At 35.4% G+C, this 21,342-nt stretch overlaps 1 protein-coding gene across 1 annotated transcript in view; it reads left to right on the top strand.

Moving 5' to 3' along the window:
- hig (hikaru genki) overlaps positions 1–21,342 on the top strand; it is a 617,858-nt gene that overhangs the window by 393,516 nt on the left and 203,000 nt on the right. Inside the window, exon 6 of the mRNA XM_069822891.1 lies at positions 6,352–6,486. Within this exon, the coding sequence (XP_069678992.1) occupies positions 6,352–6,486 (135 nt within the window). The remainder of the gene's footprint in view (positions 1–6,351; positions 6,487–21,342) is intronic.

The raw sequence follows: 21,342 nt of genomic DNA, 5'->3' as shown, positions 1-21,342 counted from the left end.
AACAGTAGTTGAAGAAATGCTTCAACTGTTAAGTTTACAGTTAAAATGGAATAAAACACTGTTATAATTTAACAAAGGTTGAAGAAACCGGGCCCTCAAGTATTTGAAGCTGTCCACTTGCTCTATTGCCTCATTTAGAATTCGCAAGTTTATCTTTTGTATTTTTCTTCCTATGACCATGGTCTTCGTCTTATTTGCATTTATCTTCACCCCATACTGCTCACAGCTATCATTTAGCTCCAGTAGTATATCTTTAATTATCATTTCCTCTTCTGCTAACAACGCCATATCATCAGCAAGGAAGAAGAATTCAGACAGGAATTTTTCCGGAAATTAAAAATTTCTGACAGCGCCCTGGAGATGATATCCTCCACTGCACTGAAGTAATCAATTTCCATAATTAAACATCATTTATATGTCCGCCGAGTCACCTCTGTGGTAGCGCGTCTGCCTCCAGACTAGCCGACCCGGGTTCGAAATGTTAAATTAAATGTTATGTTTTATTTAACGACGCTCGCAACTGCAGAGGTTATATCAGCGTCGCCGGATGTGCCGGAATTTTGTCCCGCAGGAGTTCTTTTACATGCCGGTAAATCTACTGATATGAGCCTGACGCATTTAAGCACACTTAAATGCCATCGACCTGGTCCGGGATCGAACCCGCAACCTTGGGCATAGAAGGCCAGCGCTATACAAACTCGCCAACCCCGGGTTCGATCAGAAAGCTGGGTTTGCAGTGAAAGACCTGTCCTTGGGCAGAACACTAAATAAAATGAAATGAAATGAAATGAAATGAAATGATCTAATTGTGATAGCTAATCACGCATTCAAAATTTGTGTGACTGTAGTCTGTATATATTTTCGTGTGATTTTACTTTGTTTACAGTTTTTTATTGTTGTAATTGTAATTCTGGTGGTGTGAAAAGTAAGGCCTGATGGCCTTAACTACACCAGAATAAATAATTAAATAACTGATATAATATATTGTAAGATATATCTACACAATGGTTTATTACTAAGTATCGCCTACTATACAGAGAGGAACATAGGTTAAGGGTGTTTGAGAATAAGGTGCTTAGGAAAATATTTGGGGCTAAGCGGGATGAAGTTACAGGAGAATGGAGAAAGTTACACAACGCAGAGCTGCACGCATTGTATTCTTCACCTGACATAATTAGGAACATTAAATCTAGACGTTTGAGATGGGCAGGGCATGTAGCACGTTTGGGCGAATCCAGAAATGCATATAGAATGTTAGTTGGGAGACCGGAGGGAAAAAGACCTTTGGGGAGGCCGAGACGTAGATGGGAAGATAATATTAAAATGGATTTGAGGGAGGTGGGATATGATGATAGAGACTGGATTAATCTTGCACAGGATAGGGACCGATGGCGGGCTTATGTGAGGGCGGCAATTATCCTTCGGGTTCCTTAAAAGCCATTTGTAAGTAAGTAAGTATCGCTTACTATACTGTAACCAGGTAAAATTTTGGGGTTCAAAGTATACCCTACCAAATTCATCGTTAGATAAGCTTTACCCTTTTCCTCTGGACCCAACTTACGTAGCCCCGTTCTGTGAGCTAACTAAACTATGAAAGGGGATAGAACAAAGACTAGGATAAGAGGTCACTGTGAGGCACATTTCCCCACATCTGTACTAAACCGATGAACATTGCCTGGAAATGTCTTGAGTCTCGACAGAATTTTACGAGTCCATTTTGGAAGTATCCAATGTCGTAAATAATTTATCTTCTTCGCTATCCAGTTTTGTAACCTTACAGCCTTAGAAGCATACAATTCTCATGGAGTTCTGTATACAGCTTTACTGTTATTTATTCTTATTTTACAGCGTTGAATATTACCGACATTTCCGCGAGATCTTCCACATGGCTAATTGATAAGGCTTCGAGAGTGTTCCCTGACTCCCAACAGTTTTCTGTTGTTTTCACAAGGGGAAGCTAAACTACGTTAACTCTAGCAGTTTGCAGATGATGCTTGCAATTCACGTGTTTGTTATCTTTCTATTTACAACTTTGGACGTATATCCTACTTGCTATAGACTAGGCTATATAGCATTTGGTGTTAGACGACAATCTAACATTTTTACGAAATGGGATAATACTGTATGCGCATTGCACTCTTGATTCATCACAGCTATTGTCAGTCAATTTAAGATTTCTCATTAAAGTAAAGACTGGACCGCAATAAACCGGGAACGAGAACCAGAACGAGAAACGGGAAGCGGCGGACGTGAACGTCAAGAACAATAAAACCGAGAACGGAAACGACTATGCATGTAAATAACGATATGTAAAGTTGATATTACGCATTTTGATGTTATTTGTGTATACAGTAGAATCTCTACATATTATCCGCGGTAATGAAAGGGGTGAGCTGAACGGTTAATAGAAAAAATCGGATAATCCGTACTATAGAAGACTTTCATAAATTAAGTGTTGCATAATGCAGTTTCGTAATTTTCTCCGTGGTCATGTGTTTTAACACATTAGGTAGTGGATCAGAAGTTTTAAGTATAATAGCTCTATTGGAAAGAGTGGGTGAAGAAAGAATAATGCTGAAACTGATCAGGAAGAGAAAAAGGAATTGGCTGGGTCACTGACTGAGAAGAAACTGCCTACTAAAGGATTCACTGCAAGGAATGATGAACGGGAGAAGATTTCGGGACAGAAGAAGATGTCAAAATAGGCGGCATTAAGATACGTCGATCATATGCGAAGACTAAGACGAATGCAGAAAATAAGTAAGACTGGTGAATAAGACGAATGCAGAAAATAAGTAAGACTGGTGAATGCTGGGTTTGCAGTGACAGAACACTATGAATGAATGAATGTCAATGACGTGTTTCTAAGGACCAAGGAAACTTCCTGTGGTGGATTTCTGTGGAAAGATAGGAAAAGTACAGGTCTCATGTTATAGATTTAAGTAATTTATACACTTTATCCTTGTTTTATTAAATCTCGCAAAGTTGTAACTCCAATCTCGTGAGATGAACCACTCAATTATATACACTTCTCTTCGATACTTAGCACAACATGTATTCTTTTGGCACTTCAGGAAGACGTTTTGCAGAGAAATTAAACAGGTCACTCGAACAGTAGATTATAATGTGTAAGGACAAAGGCTTGTAATATAAAAAAAAAATATCAATGTATTGTGCAGTACTCAATATTTTTTCTGCAACAAAAAAAAAGGAGAGAATGACACACGGATAATCCAACAATCGGTTAATAGGGTGACGAATAATCGGAGTTCTACTGTAATTGACCAATGGTGTTCCCTCATTTGTACAAGCCAGCCAATATAAACACAGCTTAACCAACTTAATATACGACACAGAATATTTAAGAGTTCAATTCACATGGTAGCCTAGTAACATATACACGTAGCATATATTGAAAGTGATTATACTGGATTTATGAGTTATTTAGAAACGACAAATGAAGAAGAAATTATGTCATGGCCTCCTTGCTGCTGCAACATATTATGATGACTAAATAGCTCTTTAAAGTGACAACAGAAGGAATCTAGTAGGCTGTGATCGCTAATTAGAACGGGAAAGTGAAAACGTCTCCAACTTTCACTCTTAAGGCTCATTCACAATGAAAATTAAACATAACATAAGCGTTAACTTAAAAATGTAAACGTTACGGTAAAATCAAGAAGTCATACCATCATTCACGATGGGAACATAAACATAACCGCAAAGATACTTTGAAACCATGGAAACATAACAACGACGCCATTTTCTCATATTCTGTCGTATACTTCAGCGCTCCACGATTGCGTTATGTTTGCAAATCACGTAAGCATAAGCATGAAAGTTTGGAGTTCGCAAACTTTCATGTTAACGTCTAACGGTAATGTTAATGTTAGTGTTTAGGTGAATCATCGTGAATGATCCCATTTGGTAACCTGGCCGCAAACTTCTGTGTTTATGTTACGGTTATGTTTAATTTTCATTGTGAATGGGCCTTTAGAATTACATGTAACTAAACGTATCTACATTTTACTACTGCTCCTCCTGCTACTGCCACTACTATATTATTATATCAATATTATTATATATTTTTATTATTACTATTATTATTCCATTGTTTTCTGTGTTTCTGTTATTTAAATTTGCTATGCATTTTTGTACTGGTTCAGTGGAAAAGAAGGCCTTAAGTTATGGCCTTAACTCTGCACAATGAAAATAAAGAACCAATAATTTAAATTTTGTGGGAAACATCATTGTAGTATCATCTTTATCACTATAATGCAAGAACAGGAAACAATCCTTTCCAAGAGAGCTTAGTTTCTCCCGCTACAGTTGCTATTGTATGTAGGTACTCATTCTGACTGCTCTGTTTACAATATGAGTTACCCAGCCCTGCTATAATGCATTGTAAACAGTCTATTATGAGATATATTTTTTTAATCATGAATAGAATAGAACGTAAACTTTAGCACAAACAAGATGTCACGGCACGGGTCAAATATGACGTCACATTAATGTAGTCTATGAACAGCTAACATCTCCGTGCGCCCTACTTCTAATACAGGGTGATTTACGAGGATTTACCGTCACTTACGGAGCTTATTTCCGAAGACATTCTGAGCAAAAAATGTCATGTAAACATTTGTCCTAATCTCAATATTTTCAGAGTTACACTAATTTGAAGTTGTTAGTAAAATGCCTTTTTTATTTAGTTTCAAGGGTAAAAAAATATTACAAATAGAGAATTAACTATTCAGAAGTAACTTATCATTTCTTTAACTGGCTAGTGTTCTGAAGCTAAAAATGTGTTGTTAATTGCTTTGTACAGATTTTGTTTTTCAATTTTTAACTAAAAATTACATCATTCTTATGTACATATCACAAAAATTGTTACAAATCATACGACTTTAGGAACTTGATTATTTGCAGTTTAATTATGCATTCTAATGTACAGTCTTAATGAATTTACAAGAGTGGCGTGATTTGTAACAGTGTTGTGATAAATGCGTAAGAAAATGTAATTTTATAGTTAAGAATAGAAAAAAAAATCTGTAAGAAGCAACTATGGAATTCACAGCAAATTTGTAACTTCAGAATACTAGCTAATTAAAGAAATGATACTCCTGAATAGTTCATTCTTTATCTGTAATATTTTTTTACCCTTAAAGTAAAGAATAAAGACATTTTACAAACAACTTCAAATTAGTGTAACTCTGAAAATATTGAGATTAGGACAAACGTTTATATGACATTTTTTGCTCAGAATGTCTTCAGAAATAAGCTCCGTAAGGAACGGTAAATCTTCGTGAATCACCCTGTATATCTCCAATCATAAGTAGAGTAATAAATAGGTTTGAACTTTTCTGACTGAGATAGCCGGAAGTTATCTTGCTTAATACAATCAACTCCGGTTATAGTGAACCTCTGTGGACCAGCATATTTCGTTCACTATATCCGAGGTTCACTAAAACCGAAGTGACTGTTTTTATATTACTGACGTTGCTATACATACAGTATGAATGCCCATTTGGGACAGACCGCGTTCAATATCAGTACTAATGTTCGCTGTATCTTCCAACTTAAACACTTTATGCTTCGACATCCTGATGTTCACAGTTCGAAACTTGAATCTAGTCTGACCATGTAGGTAGTAGGCACTCACCGATTTCGCACCTCTTCCCACTAGAGGTATGCTACTGGGTACTCGGCCTTGGAATTTCTCAGGGTTCACTTTTACAAAGATGCAGGAGGAAGGGTTGAGGACCATTATACTGTTATTCTTCTTGTATTTACCCTTTGGTCATCACTCTACTCCCTTTTACAAAAGAAAACACTTTCTCTTCCTATTCTTCGAATAACCTCTTTTAAAGGAGTCAGAACTAATCCTTCCTTTATCCCTCACTGAGTATACTATTCTCTTTAACATGTTTCAAGCTGTCCAGGAAGCTGGACAAATCCTTTGTCTTTCAATGCACTTAAGGAGTAGAAGGTTTGAGATTTTGTTCTCAACATATTCTTGGAAGTTTATAGTTTCCTAAATTATCATTTTGTCCATTTTAAAATTACATTTTCTTGGGAAAGTTCTAGTATTAGGTACATTATAACCGAAGCTAGGGCTCACTATAAACGGAAATTTTTATGCACTTTTTAATGTATGCAGGTCGGGACCAACGATTTAGGTTCACTATATCCGAATGTTCACTATAACCGAGTTCACACTATCCAGAATTGACTGTACTTGGACCTTGCTGCTCCAGAATTTTGGATCACGACGTTTCGATTCTCGGACATCCTCCGAGATTCAGTAAGACTTGAAATTCGCGTCGTCTGATCCTGAATAATTTCTGTGTGCAGGATGGGCGATCGCCGCGGAAGAACGCGAATGGAAGTACCGGCTGTCTGTCTACTACACGAAGCCGCAGGACTCCGGTGTGTTCACGTGCTCCACTCCAAGGGGTCTTACCAACAGTGTGACCGTCCACGTTGCAGGTAAGCCTGGCTCAACTCAGGGTTATGACTGTTATGACTAGGCCCCGGATTTTTATATAATATGAAAGTGCGAAATATGTACATAAAAATGTAGTAAATATCGGAGAAATATGTAATTAAATATGTAGTATTAATAAAATATGTTATTTAAAATCACTATTTATTAATGCATTAAATTCACAAAAATGTCGTCACAATTTAACTGGTCAGTTGAAGTGAGAGAATGCAGCCTGGAAAGTCGATTTGTAATTTCTACTACATTGTATAGTTTGCAAATACAACTTGTCTTTGCCATAATTTATGATTTTTCTTGTGCCTTCACATTTTCTAGAAAAATATTTTTCTATGGCATACATAATGGTATTTTGATTTACCTGACACCGATCCAAACCCCTCGCTAATAGCCTACTTTCAATTTGTAATAAAGTTAAATGACCGGCACACCTGACCATCCCAGATTCTGAGAAAGCATTAGTGCAAATATATGGAATTGAGGCACTCCGAACTACTCTATTTTACAGGCAATGAGTTGGAATCCCTAGTTTTATGTTTGTTTTTTTATTTATAAAAGAACTATTCTATTGAGCTTGCTTTATAAATTGAACTATTTTCTATAGTTGTGAACAAAACATAACGACGTTAGTTCCGGGCCCTCCCTCTTTACCAGCATCGTGTACTATAGGGAGAACAAAAGACGGCCCTTCAATCGGAGTAAAGGGACAGGGACGTTAAGATTTATATGTCCAAACTAGCCGTACCCGTGCGCTCCGCTGCACCCGTTAGAAACAAATATATAGTAATTACATAATTAAAATAGGACATTTGATCCAGGGAACATTCGTGTTTGATATAAGGATAAATCGTTTATTATGTTACTTAATTTAAATTGTATTTGCATAATTAAAATGCGATTATTTTGATCCAGAGACCACTCATTTGGTCATAAAAATTATTTTAGAAAATAGAGGAAACGAATGTACAGAATAGCCTATCAAGTTTTCTGTGCATAAGAAGCTATTTTAATCTTACCTGTCCTCGATTCACTCAGAAGTTACTGTAATAACATTATAGTATTATGTCCATCTAGAGAAACTACACTTTCCAATGGGGAATTAATAATTAATTATACAAATCGGTTAATTTAGCTTCCGATATTACAGAAACATTATCTGTAGGCTATCTTTCATAGCTTTCAATTGTTGCTGTCCAAGACCCCTTATAGACGAAGTCATTTGTTTTTTAATTCATTATACGGCCTTAGATGGCAGTTATTTTAATTTTAAAACTCATTTATCTCATTAAATATCAGTCTTATCAAACTTTTTCAAGGGATACAACTTATCGCAAATTATTTTTAAAGAAACTTTTGTTATGTAACATTTTTCAAAGAAATCAATAATAAACGAGATATTTCGATTTATTTAATTCAGGCCCCCTTATAACCCCCCTTTTAAATAATGTATTTTGAATGCCATATAGCCTAAAATCTAAGTTACAACGAACATAATTTATATTCCAATTTTCATCGAAATCCGTTCAGCCATTATCGCGTGAAAAGGTAACAAACATACAGACAGACATACAAACAAAAATTTCAAAAATGCGATTTTCGGTTTCAGGGTGATTAATTATATATGTTAGGACCAATTATTTTTGGAAAATCGAAAATTACCAGAAAAATTTCGGCTACAGATTTATTATTAGTATAGCCTAGATATATATGAAAAAAAAATCAATAATTTACTCTGAAAAATAAAACGAGTTTAATAAAAAAAAAATGAAACTCAATAATTGCCTAGATATGTGCAAAAATTTTACATTCTTTACATAATATGTAAAAATATGTAAAATAAAATTCAACTATAACCATATCAGAACCACAAATCGCCGACATTTGTCATTTTCAGTAGTCAACTAGTAAAGGAATGCAATATGTAATTACATAAGAATCCGGGCTCTAGATATGAGTTTTCTTACCGGATGCCAGTCATCTTCCAATTTAATAGTAAACCTATCTCTACTCCTACTTAACTCTATTGCACAGCATGTCACCTGCTTAGATAGTCTATTTCCCCTCTCGTATTTTCCAATCACTTGAAATTGAAGACATTATTACAAAAACTTCCCTAGTCATTTTTAATGAAACTGAGTTAAGGACACATTTGCTACTATTTTGAATGTTTATAGACTCCAAAGACAGCCCATGTCAAGTGCAATAGACACAAGGATAAAACACCAGTTGAACGGGAATAGCTGACACGTGTTATTCTTTTATTTTTTATTATTCTTCTGAAAAATACCCATTTTGACAAGGGTTGTTTTTGTAATAATGTCTTCAATTGTTTTTTATTATAACAATCATTTTCCTTCCTTTTTGGGCATGATACGTAAAATCACGTATGATAACAATCCGTAAATACTTCAGGTAAAAAGTAGGTGAAATGTTTACATACAAACAACAGAGAAAAATTATTAACATAACATTAAATAACTCCTTTGAGAGAGAAACAGAGATTAAGGATGTTTGAGAAAAAGGTGTTTAGGAAATTATTTGGAGCTAAGAGGGATGAAGTTACAGGAGAATGGAGAAAGTTACACAACGCAGAACTGCACGCATTGTATTCTTCACCTGACATAATTAGGAACATTAAATTTAGGCGTTTGAGTTTGGCAGGGCATGTAGCACGTATGGGCGAATCCAGAAATGCATATAGTGTTGGTTGGGAGATCGGACCTTTCAGGACGTCGAGACCTAGATGGGAAGACAATATTAAAATAGATTTGAAGGAGGTGGGATATGATGGTGGAGACTGGATTAATCTTGCTTAGGATAAGGACCGATGGCGAGCTTATGTGAGGGCCGTAATGAAAATCTGGGTTATCTTACTTACTTACTTACTCACTCACTCACTCACTTGCTTACTTACTTACTTACTTACTTACTTACTTACTTACTTACTTACTTACTTACTTACTTACTTACTTACTTACTTACTTACTGACCTTTAAGGAACCCGGAGGTTCATTTCCGCCCTCACACAAGCCCGCCATTGGTCCCTATCCTGAGCAAGATCAATCCAGTCTCTGTCATCATATCCCACCTCCCTCAAATTCATTTTAATATTATCCTCTCATCTACATCTAAGCATCCCCAAAGGTCTGGCCTCCCAACTAATACTATATGCATTTCTGGATTCGCCCATACGTGTTACATGCCCTGCCCATCTCAAACGTCTGGATTTAATGTTCCTAATTATGTCAGGTGAAGAATACAATGTTGTGTAACTTTCTCCATTCTCCTATAACTTCATACCTCTTATCTCAAAATATTTTCCTAAGCACTTTATTCTCAAACATCCTTAAGCTCTGTTCCTCTCTCAAGGATAATATAACTGTTTTATAAATCCTAACTTTCAGTTTTTTTTAGAGCAGACTGGATGACAAAAGTTTCTCAACCGAATAATAACAGGCATTTCCCATATTTATTCTGTGTTTAATTTCCTCCTTAGTATCATTTATATTTGTTACTGTTGCTCCAAGATATTTGAACTTTTCCATTTTTTCAAATGATAAAATTTCCAATTTTTATATTTCCATTTCATACTACGTTCTGGCCACTAGACAATCATATACTTTGTTTTTTTTTTTTCGGGATTTACTTCAAAACCTTTCTCTTTATTTGTTTCAAGTAAAATTCCCGTGTTTTCCCTAATAGTTTGTGGATTTTCTCCTACATTCACATCATCAGCACAGACAAGCAGCTGATGTAACCCGTATAATTCCAAACCTTCTCTGTTATTTGGACTTTCCTAATGGCATATTCTAGATCGAAGTTGAAAAGTAAAGGTGATAGTGCATCTCCTTGCTTTAGCCCCAGTGAACTGGAAAAGAATCCGACAGAAACTGGCCTATACGGATTCTGCTATACGTTTTACTCAGACACATTTAATTAATCGAACTAGTTTCTTCGAAATACCAAATTCAATAAGACTATTATAAAACTTCTCTCTTAACCGAGTCATTTGCCTGTTTAAAATCTATGAATGACCCATGTACTGTGTTCTTATACTTTCATCTTTTCTCCAATGTCCTTCGAATACAAAAAATCTGATCAATAGTCGATCTATTACGCCTGAACCACATTGATGATCCCCAATAATTTCATCTACATACGGAGTTAATCTTCTCAAAAGGATGAGTTAACAGTTAATCAGTGATTATGTAACTGTCACTTTAAATGGAATTTGCATAATATTGAAATAATTTGAAATAAATTTAGAATATTACCATACAAACTACACTGATAAACAATTACTTTGTTAAATGAATAATCTTCACCCATTCTAATACTTTTTAATGTGATGATTTAAAATATGAAGTCCAAATTTCTCTATCGGATTTCATTTTCTTTTGTAACGCATTTAAATTTTTTTGTTCCCTTCGTAGACCATTGTCTCTACATCAGTTTATTTAAAAATATTTTATTTCTTATTAATATTATTTATTTTTAAAAATACATACGCTTAACCCTCATTAATATTTTTCGTAAATTTTTGCCATTATTGTTGAAAACGATAAAATAATGGTTTATTGCTATTAGAATAAACAAGGCCATATTTTAGTTGCAATCTAATTATCTTACAAAATGTGATAATCAAGTTTGTTGGCACAAGTTTGATTGCTTCTTTCCAAGATTTTATATAATACATAATAAACAAGAGACCGGAACTTTGGCAGAATGCCTTTTTAAATAATGTTAAATCTATCTTCATCTTGAAAGTAAATCTGTACGAATTATACCTTTGTGATTGAAACGTCACAGTTTTATGTTGCCCTTTTCTGCCTTTTTTAATATATAAATTATGCCTAATTTACAAAATAAATGCGTTTTTGCCTTTATTTGATTATTTATCTATAATTTATTAATTTATTATTAAAATTGCCTACAGATATATTTTAATTTATTTCTATAACCGCTACAATGAAAGTGACTTCACCGAATGTATATTATTGTAATCTTCATCTTAGGTTCGATTCCCGCTCGAAGTTGTGAAATTTTTCTTTCATACCATGGAATGATTGTGACTATATTAGTATTTAAATTCATTCAGTATATTATTGTCTTTCAGTCAGTTCATATTCTCTTTGCTGCCGTGCAAAGATGTATAACATTAAGCGTTTTAATTATCGCTTGTGATTATTTGACAAGGCAACGATGAGTGCGTGTCTAACGTTATTTTTAACGGTTATTTTTCTTTCAGTTTTCACTGTGACGTTGTTGTAGCTAGCTAAATATTTCATATCGCAACATATCAGTACAACCAAACACAAAAATGCACTTTCCAAGGCTACTGGGAAGAAGATTTCTTTGCTTCCAACAGTAATTGTAACATCGAGTCGAAAATCTCAATTTGCATTCGACTTATGTAAAGCTTTTCTTGCTGCTGAAATCCCTTTGTGGAAAGTGCAAGGTTTTTGTAATTGCCTTTTATTGCGTATTTTAGATATTTATAGTGCCTTTGTGCGAGATCGTGCGTATTTGCTTGGTTTCCGCACAAAACCAATCCGCGGAAAGTCTAAAATTCCACATTCAGTATTCTCAACCTAACACACATAACAATTTCCCTCTTCTTACCGCTTAAGCGCGACATTCATTTTACTGCTTTAGGCTTTTAACATATTATTTTTAGACACGTTCAATATAGTAATAATTATAAATTGGAAACTTACCACTGCAATTTCACCTAAATTGCACTCTTAATTATTGTTTTTAAATATTTTCAAAAATTAAGTAAACTCTACAACTCCACTAAAGTTACTGCATTCGTGGTGCAAGTAACATTAAGGAAGCCGTGAAAAAATCAGGACTCATCATATGTAGACTGGGGGGAAAAAAAGACAGACGTATATCACGGCCTGCTGAAGTATAGTACACACAGAAATCTTTTTAAAGCAACAATGTTGAAGATAGATATTTTTGCCGTCATTGAACAGAAACCAAGATGGAAATTTCATTGCAACTAATTAGACATTCCTCTTTCACGTATGTAATAAACGATCTTCGCACAAAATAATGTACGATACACGAGCGGTATGTTTTCTTTCAATTCTCGGAAATTAAAAAAGCTCAACTACGTTTCGCTTTTTCAAACTTTCCCTCGAACATGAAATCTTCAACATACCGCTCTTGTAACGCATATTACTATTTTGCCTGCCTATTTTAGCTATTTATGATGCCTTTTTGCCTGCCTATTTTAATGATTCATAATGCCTAAACTTCCGGTCTCTGATAATAACATAATTTTACATAATATTAATGTCAGTGTTCATGTGAATCATTGTGAAAGCCCCATTGTGAAACCTGACCGCAAATTTCTGTGTTTATATTACGTTTATCTTTAATTTCCATTGTGAATGGGTCTTGAAACTTAATAAAGATGTCGATGTAAATGCCACACAACACACCTTCTCATTATGCTACGACGGTCGATCTGATAAAGGGTTTCACGTCCTGTTAATTAACATTGCGATGTTACTGAAAGTTCAAAAGTGGGTGGATTACTCGCTAGAGGGCTTTAGTGCTCGGGGTGGTGTCATTGGCCTGGGATATGCGCAAAGAGGTGGGCTGTGATCTCTGAATGGCGAGACGCTTGGAAAATCCTCTCTTACGGAAGTGCCATGAATGAGTTACACGTTTGATGTTGATAGAAAATAATCATCAGCAGTGATTCATATTCAACTTTTTAAGTGTATGGTATAGAGTGATGTCAAAACAATATGAGACGTACGTAAGAGAAGGGCGAGCCCGCCAAGGGTCGATTTTTTTTTTACCCCTCCGAATATTTAAGACACTTATCTACAACTTAAGCCTGGCAGACGTTGGCGGACTCTCCCTTGCTAAATCGAAATTATCATTGTTTGTAAGGTTGGCGAAACTGCGTAGTCTGTGACAGATTCATAATGTTCATATTAGGGGAGTAGTGGGTACAGTGAGACACAAAATATTAAGACATATGTATGCAAGTGATAATTCAAGTATTTTTAAAATCAAGTGCAATAGAAATAGACATTAAAACATGGAGTATAATAATACATAAACAAAATGTTAATAGATAAAGGATATAATATATAATACGTGTTTGTAAAAAAAATGCAAATGTCTCACTGTTCCCATTCAGGAGGGTAGAGTGAGGCACCATAGTGTCTATTAACGGACATTGGAATGATTTGCATTTATTTCAAAAGAAAACAAAAACTTGCTGTCTCTTTATCTTGACATGTTCTGTAGGCTTATTTAGAATCATTTTGATGTCTGACTTCGAAACCATTGAAACATCTGGAACATTTGCAAAGTGAATTTTCCATGAGATTTCAAACTTTTGCGAAAAAATGAAATTAATTTTTGGTTACAACAAAGCTTATAATTATAAGAATTTAATTTAATTTTTTATTATTTTTTTAACATTTTCTTAAATTTTGTGAATAAATTTTTATTTATGAAGCCATTAAAATATTGTAAATTTTATTAGTAACAACAATGTAATTTATTCGTCACAACAATAATTCCTTTCTACAATTCACCTTAAACGCTCTCGTCAACAATTGGATCTTCACTCAACACAGTATTCGTTATAGCACTCCACCGACGACAATGACAATTTACTTGGACTATTACGCACAACAATGAACTGTTAATCTTAACTAACATTTACAAAGCACTATTTACAAATCAGAACTACCAGTTCTCAGTTCACAGTTCTTCTATCTCAGTCACTCGAGTTCACAGTATCTCGAACCACAGACCTTCAGAGACAGTTCACTGTACTCGAACTCGGGTCCCTCCAACTGCGGTCCACTGCACTCGAACTCAGGTCCCTCCAACTGCGATCCACTGCACTCGAACTCAGGCCTTCGGCTGCTGACGCAGTTGCGGACGCACACTCGAGTCGAACTCCGGTGCACAAGACTGGCTTCCTTGCTCTGGCTTTCTCACTGACTGAATAACTGAAAAACTGCTCGAGTTCGCTGGCGCTTCTTCTTTTATAGCAAAATCATAGTTGCGAGAAATTTCTACAGGTGTGTAGAGAATTATCTGGATATCTCCACTTCGACGCACTTCTGGAAGGGTCGGGAAGGTCAATTCCCCCTTACTCCGCATGCAGCAGTTGCGCGTGCACTCACCCCTCGTCGCGTGGGCCTTTCCTCTCTCCGCCGCGCGCCGTCCCTCATGCTTCATGAAGCCCGCGCGATATGCTCTCTCTCGCGGGGCGCTGGTCGTGAGTTCGAATCTCACGTCGCTGTCACAATATAATATATCCTTTATTTTAAGCTATAGTTCCTAAATTGGTTACTAGTATGTTCATTTTTAACGTTAGTTACTGGTAAATATAATATAATTACAGTTTGGTTTTGCGAATCATTGGTACATGGAAACAGTGAGACGTCTCAGTGTACCCTTCAATGGCATGTCTCACTGTTCCCTTTACGCATAGTTCATTTAAAAATGACGACATCACTTCAAAATTAAAACAAGAAAGACAAAACTTTGCCATACATAATCTCAAATACCATAGTATTAGGTAACAAAACATTCATATTTATATCTCATTTGTATATCCAATATAACCTTCATTAAACACAAGCCAAAATTTTATTTCTAGAGTGAAAAATTACGAATTAATTTTTCATCACTCATCTTTATAACTAGAATCAAATCGAGTATGAAAATACTGTTACTTTACTCATGCAACATATAACTCCACTGTTACCAACATCTCAACATCAAAATTTACCATCTAATAAAAAATGTCTCACTGTTCCCCCTATCTTACTGTACCCACTTCTCCCCTACTCCGTACGAGAAGGGCGAATACGCCACTCCGCCTCAAGGCGCGCGCCATTCATTGTCTCAGTGTTGTTGTAACCACACAGACGAGTACAACCGTAGTGAGGAATTACGTGTATTTATGGACATTGTAATAGCTTTGTATGAGTAATAATGACAGTGATAATCAATCAGACATATCTGGTTACTTTAGGAAACGTCAGGGGCATGTCGAAAAATGGATAAACGTACAAGCAAAGATTAAAAGGAACAAAGATGAATCGTACATTAGTACGAAAACATCTCGACGTGAGCAAGCTCGCGGTATAGGCCCGCCATGTACTTGTGGGTGCTTCAACACATTAGGTATGGAGAAAATATAGGGACATCGCTTTATTTTTACTAACATTTTTTATATTAACCTGGCAATACATTTGGATTAACGTTTGAGAACAGGAAATACCGTTTGCTACCCCCTTCCACGACTGGAGTTCGATGATACTGGCATAAAATAAAAACATATCACTTTACTAGATATAGGAGGGAAGAAAAGTAGTTCATCCATTTACGTAAACTAGGAAATATCGCGATTTTGAATTTGATAATTTTCATTAGGTTTTTGTTTAATCAAAATACAGTACTGTATTAACAATAAGTGTTTTTACTCACGAACTGAGTTATCCATGCGAACGTATTCATTATGCAGTGTATATTATACTGTCTACAGCACATTAGCATATAATATAGAGAATGAAGTTAAATTGAAAAATAATCATAATGTGGGCATTTAAACAAATTTTTGAAAATGGTGACAGTTCATTTCGATACAGACTTCAGTTCTTTTGTGCATATTATCGCACTACTGGGTGTTCATTTCAAAGTGTGTCATGACGTCACTGTTGTGAGTCAGCGATTTGAAGCGAATTTCAGCTTTTATGTCAGAGAAGTTGCCTATTAATCAAGGCGTTCAATCTGTACTTGAGAACGTGTACGGTATAACTTGAACGTCGTAGCAACAGATGGCGGTCTGTACGGTCTGTGTGCTACCATAACCTCTTTCGAACTGTGTTTTGCACGGGAAAGTCGTCGCAGGGTATTTGTTATCGGTTGCGTACGGCAACATTCCACAACACAAATCAAATGCTCCGTGTCCATGTTGACCGTCGAAGTTAATGTCAACAAATACTGTACTTAAGTAATCGTCTTAACCCTCTCCCCATATCCCGACAGTAAGAAAAAAACTCACCTCAGTACATGTTTCCAAACAGTTCACATTCCTGCCACTACCGGCGTTACCGTACGTATCGGTAAGTACTCTTCAGAATGAACGCCGTACTTCCTAGGCAACTTCTCTGGCATTATAGGTAATACGCCTCTGCGGAAGTGTAGGAAGATTGAATTTTCTAGGCTCATCGGCTAGCCACATGACGGCATACAGCGAGCCATGACACACTTTGAACTGAACACCCAGTATAGACTATTGCATCTAATTCTAATTACCAGTTTCGTCCTTCGTACTAGTAACTCATGTTGAAATAATTCTGTATCTACTCTATAAAAGAGTACTTCCGTACTGTAAATTCAGTCTTCACTTCTGCCCGACCCGCACAGATAAAATTACTCAAACATGTTATCTACTGTATGTCCAAGTAGTTATGTCGCAGGATTGTAGACAGGAAGGAAATCACGTGACAGTTAATTACTTAACGAGGCCCTTTTATTTAAGTTATTTTAAACAGTTGTATAATATTACGTTGACGTCCAATTCCTAACAGAAATTAATGTTTTCAGAAAAGAGCTAAGACAGCCCAGCCACTAGTCTTTATAGAGGGGCGAGCAGAAGCAGGTGGGGAAAATCGGGATGCGACGTAGGCAAACGGACAGTACCTGTGCGAAAATATGTTTTAATATTGAAAGCTCTTTCGTCACTGGAAAACGCGAACATTTTTCTGGAACGTACTATAATCACTAACTCAGTACTGCTTACTATATGCGGTCCTGGTTCTGTACGGAGGACAGTTGGAACTTCATTAGTAGAAGGGGTGGGAGTGAAATGCATTCAATAACTCAGGTACAATAAAAATTGAAGTAAAAATAAAATGATGTCCCTGTACAACCTGTATTTCATAATTTTGTTGGGAGATGGGTTATTATGACCTCCAGAATGCCTACATTTCTAAGCTCGTAACCAGTGTTGATGTGAACAGATGTCGCATTAAGAACAGGCCGATCTCTCTCAGCTGGTTTTGCCAAACAGGTATGTCACGCCAGAAAAGCTCACTTCTGATAAAGTAAAGGATCTGAAAGCTCTCCTTATCTATGTGCCACAGAACGTTTCTGGATGACGTGATCAGCAACCAAAACATGTAACTAACAGTGACCGACTCAGAGGAACATCTTCATTAAGATGATGTAATGGATTATTAGCACCTCTGTTCCCAGAACAAGTGAGACCACTTTTGATAGCAAGGGTAAAAACATGACAGGCATCTACTTATTTTTGTTTATTAATAACTTCACACAGTTTGTAAATGTCACATCACAGTGCGATTAAGTGTTTTATTTATTATTATTATTATTTATTATTAGCATATGACTCGGTTAAGATAGGAGTTTTATATGATATTCTTATTGAATTTGGTATTCCCAAGAAACTAGTTCGATTAATTAAAATGTGTCTCAGTCAAACGTACAACAGAGTCCGTATAGGCCAGTTTCTGTCAGATGCGTTTCCAATTCACTGTGGGCTAAAGCAAGGAGATGCACTATCACCTTTACTTTTTAACTTTGCTCTAGAGTATGTCATTAGGAAAGTCCAGGATAACAGAGAGGGTTTGGAATTGAACGGGTTACATCAGCTGCTTGTCTATACGGACGACGTGAATATGTTAGGAGAAAATCCACAAACGATTAGGGAAAACACGGGAATTTTACTTGAAGCAAGTAAAGAGGTAGGTTTGGAAGTAAATCCCGAAAAGACAAAGTATATGATTATGTCTCGTGACGAGAATATTGTACGAATTGGAAATATAAAAATTGGAAATTTATCTTTTGAAGAGAAGTTCAAATACCTGGGAGCAACAGTAACAAATATAAATGATACTCGGGAGGAAATTAAACGCAGAATAAATATGGGTAATGCCTGTTATTATTCGGTTGGGAAGCTTTTATCACCCAGTCTGCTGTCGAAAAATCTGAAAGTTAGAATTTATAAAACAGTTACATTACCGGTTGTTCTGTATGGTTGTGAAACTTGAACTCTCACTTTGAGAGAGGAACATAGGTTAAGGGTGTTTGAGAATAAGGTTATCAGGAAAATATTTGGGGATAAGAGGGATGAATTTACAGGAGAATGGAGAAAGTTACACAACACAGAACTGCACGCATTGTATTCATCACCTGACATAATTAGGAACATTAAATCCAGACGTTTGAGATGGGCAGGGCATGTAGCACGTATGGGCGAATCCAGAAATGCATATAGAGTGTTAGTTGGGAGGCCGGAGGGAAAAAGACCTCTAGAGAGGCCGAGACGTAGATGGGAAGATAATGTTAAGCTGGATTTGAGGGAGGTGGGATATGATGATAGAGACTGGATTGATCTTGCTCAGGATAGGGACCAATGGCGGGCTTATGTGAGGGAGGCAATGGACCTCCGGGTTCCTTAAAAGCCAGTAAGTAAGTATTATTATTATTATTATTATTATTATTATTATTATTATTATTATTATTGCATATGGCATTCTAATTTTACCCTGTTTGGTGATACCTGGCATTGTTGGTAACACTGAAGAGACGGCCAAATTAGCCTTTTAGGAACTACTCTTACGTGATCCTCACTATAAGTTTGTTTTCGTGAAACCTCGTAGTGAATTCTTTCCAGTGAAGTATATTTATATTATTACACATGTTAGGTCTACACTACATAATTTATTTTAGATGGCAAAGAATACTCTTAAAAGGAAATCTTATGTTTCTTTTGTTTTTTTATTTTATTTTTTATTTTTTCACTGGAATATATGACAGTGCAGTTACAGTACTACATTGCTTGCTTTTATTATTTCATCAGAGCATTAGACAACTAGATCATTTTACACATTAATAAAATCATCAATAATTCCCATTTATTTTATTCATTACTCATTTTATGCTGAATCCCTCAATAAATCTAAAAATTAAGTTAGTTTCTCTTGGAGTGAAAATTTATCCATGGTATTATCTATAGTAATGTTACAAGAGATCTCGCTTCGCTCGTGGATTTATTTGGGAAATCTCAGACCTCGAGTGACATTTATTAGGTTTATTTCGTGAATAAAATAAACATGTAAATAATATATCCCTAAAATTCGCTCACAAAATGTTAATAATCGTATATTTATGAATACTTAACCTATTCAGACATTTTGGAAGTTGAAATAGATGAATAACGATTACTGCAATTGAGAAATTGGATGTTATTCAGTAATGCCAATTGAGAAAAGCGAAATACAGCGAAAAAATATTAATTACATGTACTGCGCTTTTCTCTTGTTATTATAACGGAAATACGTTTCCATTATCTGCTGAAATCATAATTTAATTTAAACATTTTATAGTATAATTACAAATAACCTGATTAATACATTAATTAAAAGAACAATTGTTATGAAGTTGTGTCATTTTCTTTAGATACAATGGACATGGAATTAGAAGATGAAGATGTAAATGTGGAAGTAGGATTTCGCACTTTATTTAGTATAATGGATTCATGCTCATCGATTTACTTGGAAACAGTTGGCGATACTGACTAAGCAAAAGAACGACCATGCGATAAATTGATAGTGATAAATCGAGCTGCAGAAATTATCGCGATGTATGACTGTGATTGGTTGGAATTCAAAATTGCATTACACTTCATTGGCCGAAAATATAATTGTATGTATGTATGTATTTATTCACACTGCAATGGGTATATACCCGGTGGCAGTGGTAACTAATTACACTCAATAGTGACAATAATAAACTTATTAATTAACAATACAATTAATAATAATACTAATAATTAATACTAACAATATTTTATAATAATAATAATAGTAATAATAATAATAACAGGGAACATCCTAAATTAAATGAAGCACTATCACTTAAAATAACATTTAAAATAAATCTAATTTGTATCTTAAACCTAAGTTCGAACTAAAACCCACGAGTATGATATGTTCATATCTGCACAAGTACCTTTCAACATTACACTCATTTCGCTGTCAATTCACTCACTGCACTGGAACTACGACACATTTCACTGATTCTATCCTGATTTCACTAACACTTCAAAAACATTTTACTGTTCAAATACTTTACACTGCCACTATAAACTATAAAGCTTCACTGACAGGAAAACGTTTCACGTACACAACACACTTCACTGACACAACACACTTCACTAACACAAAATAATTCTTCACTGATACAACACTTCAAGAACAAAATATCATTTACACCCTTTACATACTGTGTATAATTACCGTCTATTAGTAAAGTCCTTAAGCCTATTTTTAAATACATTTTTGGTTGTTGGTAAAGCCTTTAGTAAGTCTGCAGGTAAAGCATTCCAGTCCCTGATAGTACGATTGAGAAAAGAAAACTTTCCAGTGTCCGTCCTCTGCCTTCTTTCCCTCAATGACGTCATATAAACGAAATAGTCCATGTAATTATAATTCACAGCAGTACTTACGGGTTAATATAATTTCGCAGACACAAAGTTCCCTATCTCAAACAAAATATTCTGTACAGCAACTCCCATTTCCTGTTTAAATTTCGAATGGTTTTACTGAATCACCCCCTGTAACACACGAATTCCAAAGTTAATAAAGACAATATCAATATTTTAGAAATGATTTGAGCTTTTTATTCACGTAACTCGTGTAATTCCAGGAAATATTTTATTTCTGTAGCGCAATAAATGTTATCCCCTTGTTATTATTTCCGCTGTTGGTAATGAACACAGCAACAAATTCGGTGAAATAATCAACTCCACAGTATTGTGAAAT

This window comes from Periplaneta americana, chromosome 4, assembly GCF_040183065.1.
Source record: "Periplaneta americana isolate PAMFEO1 chromosome 4, P.americana_PAMFEO1_priV1, whole genome shotgun sequence".
NCBI lineage: Eukaryota > Metazoa > Arthropoda > Insecta > Blattodea > Blattidae > Periplaneta > Periplaneta americana.
The sequence above is the reverse complement of the archived record's forward strand: the minus strand, read 5'-3'. Positions and strand labels throughout refer to the sequence as shown.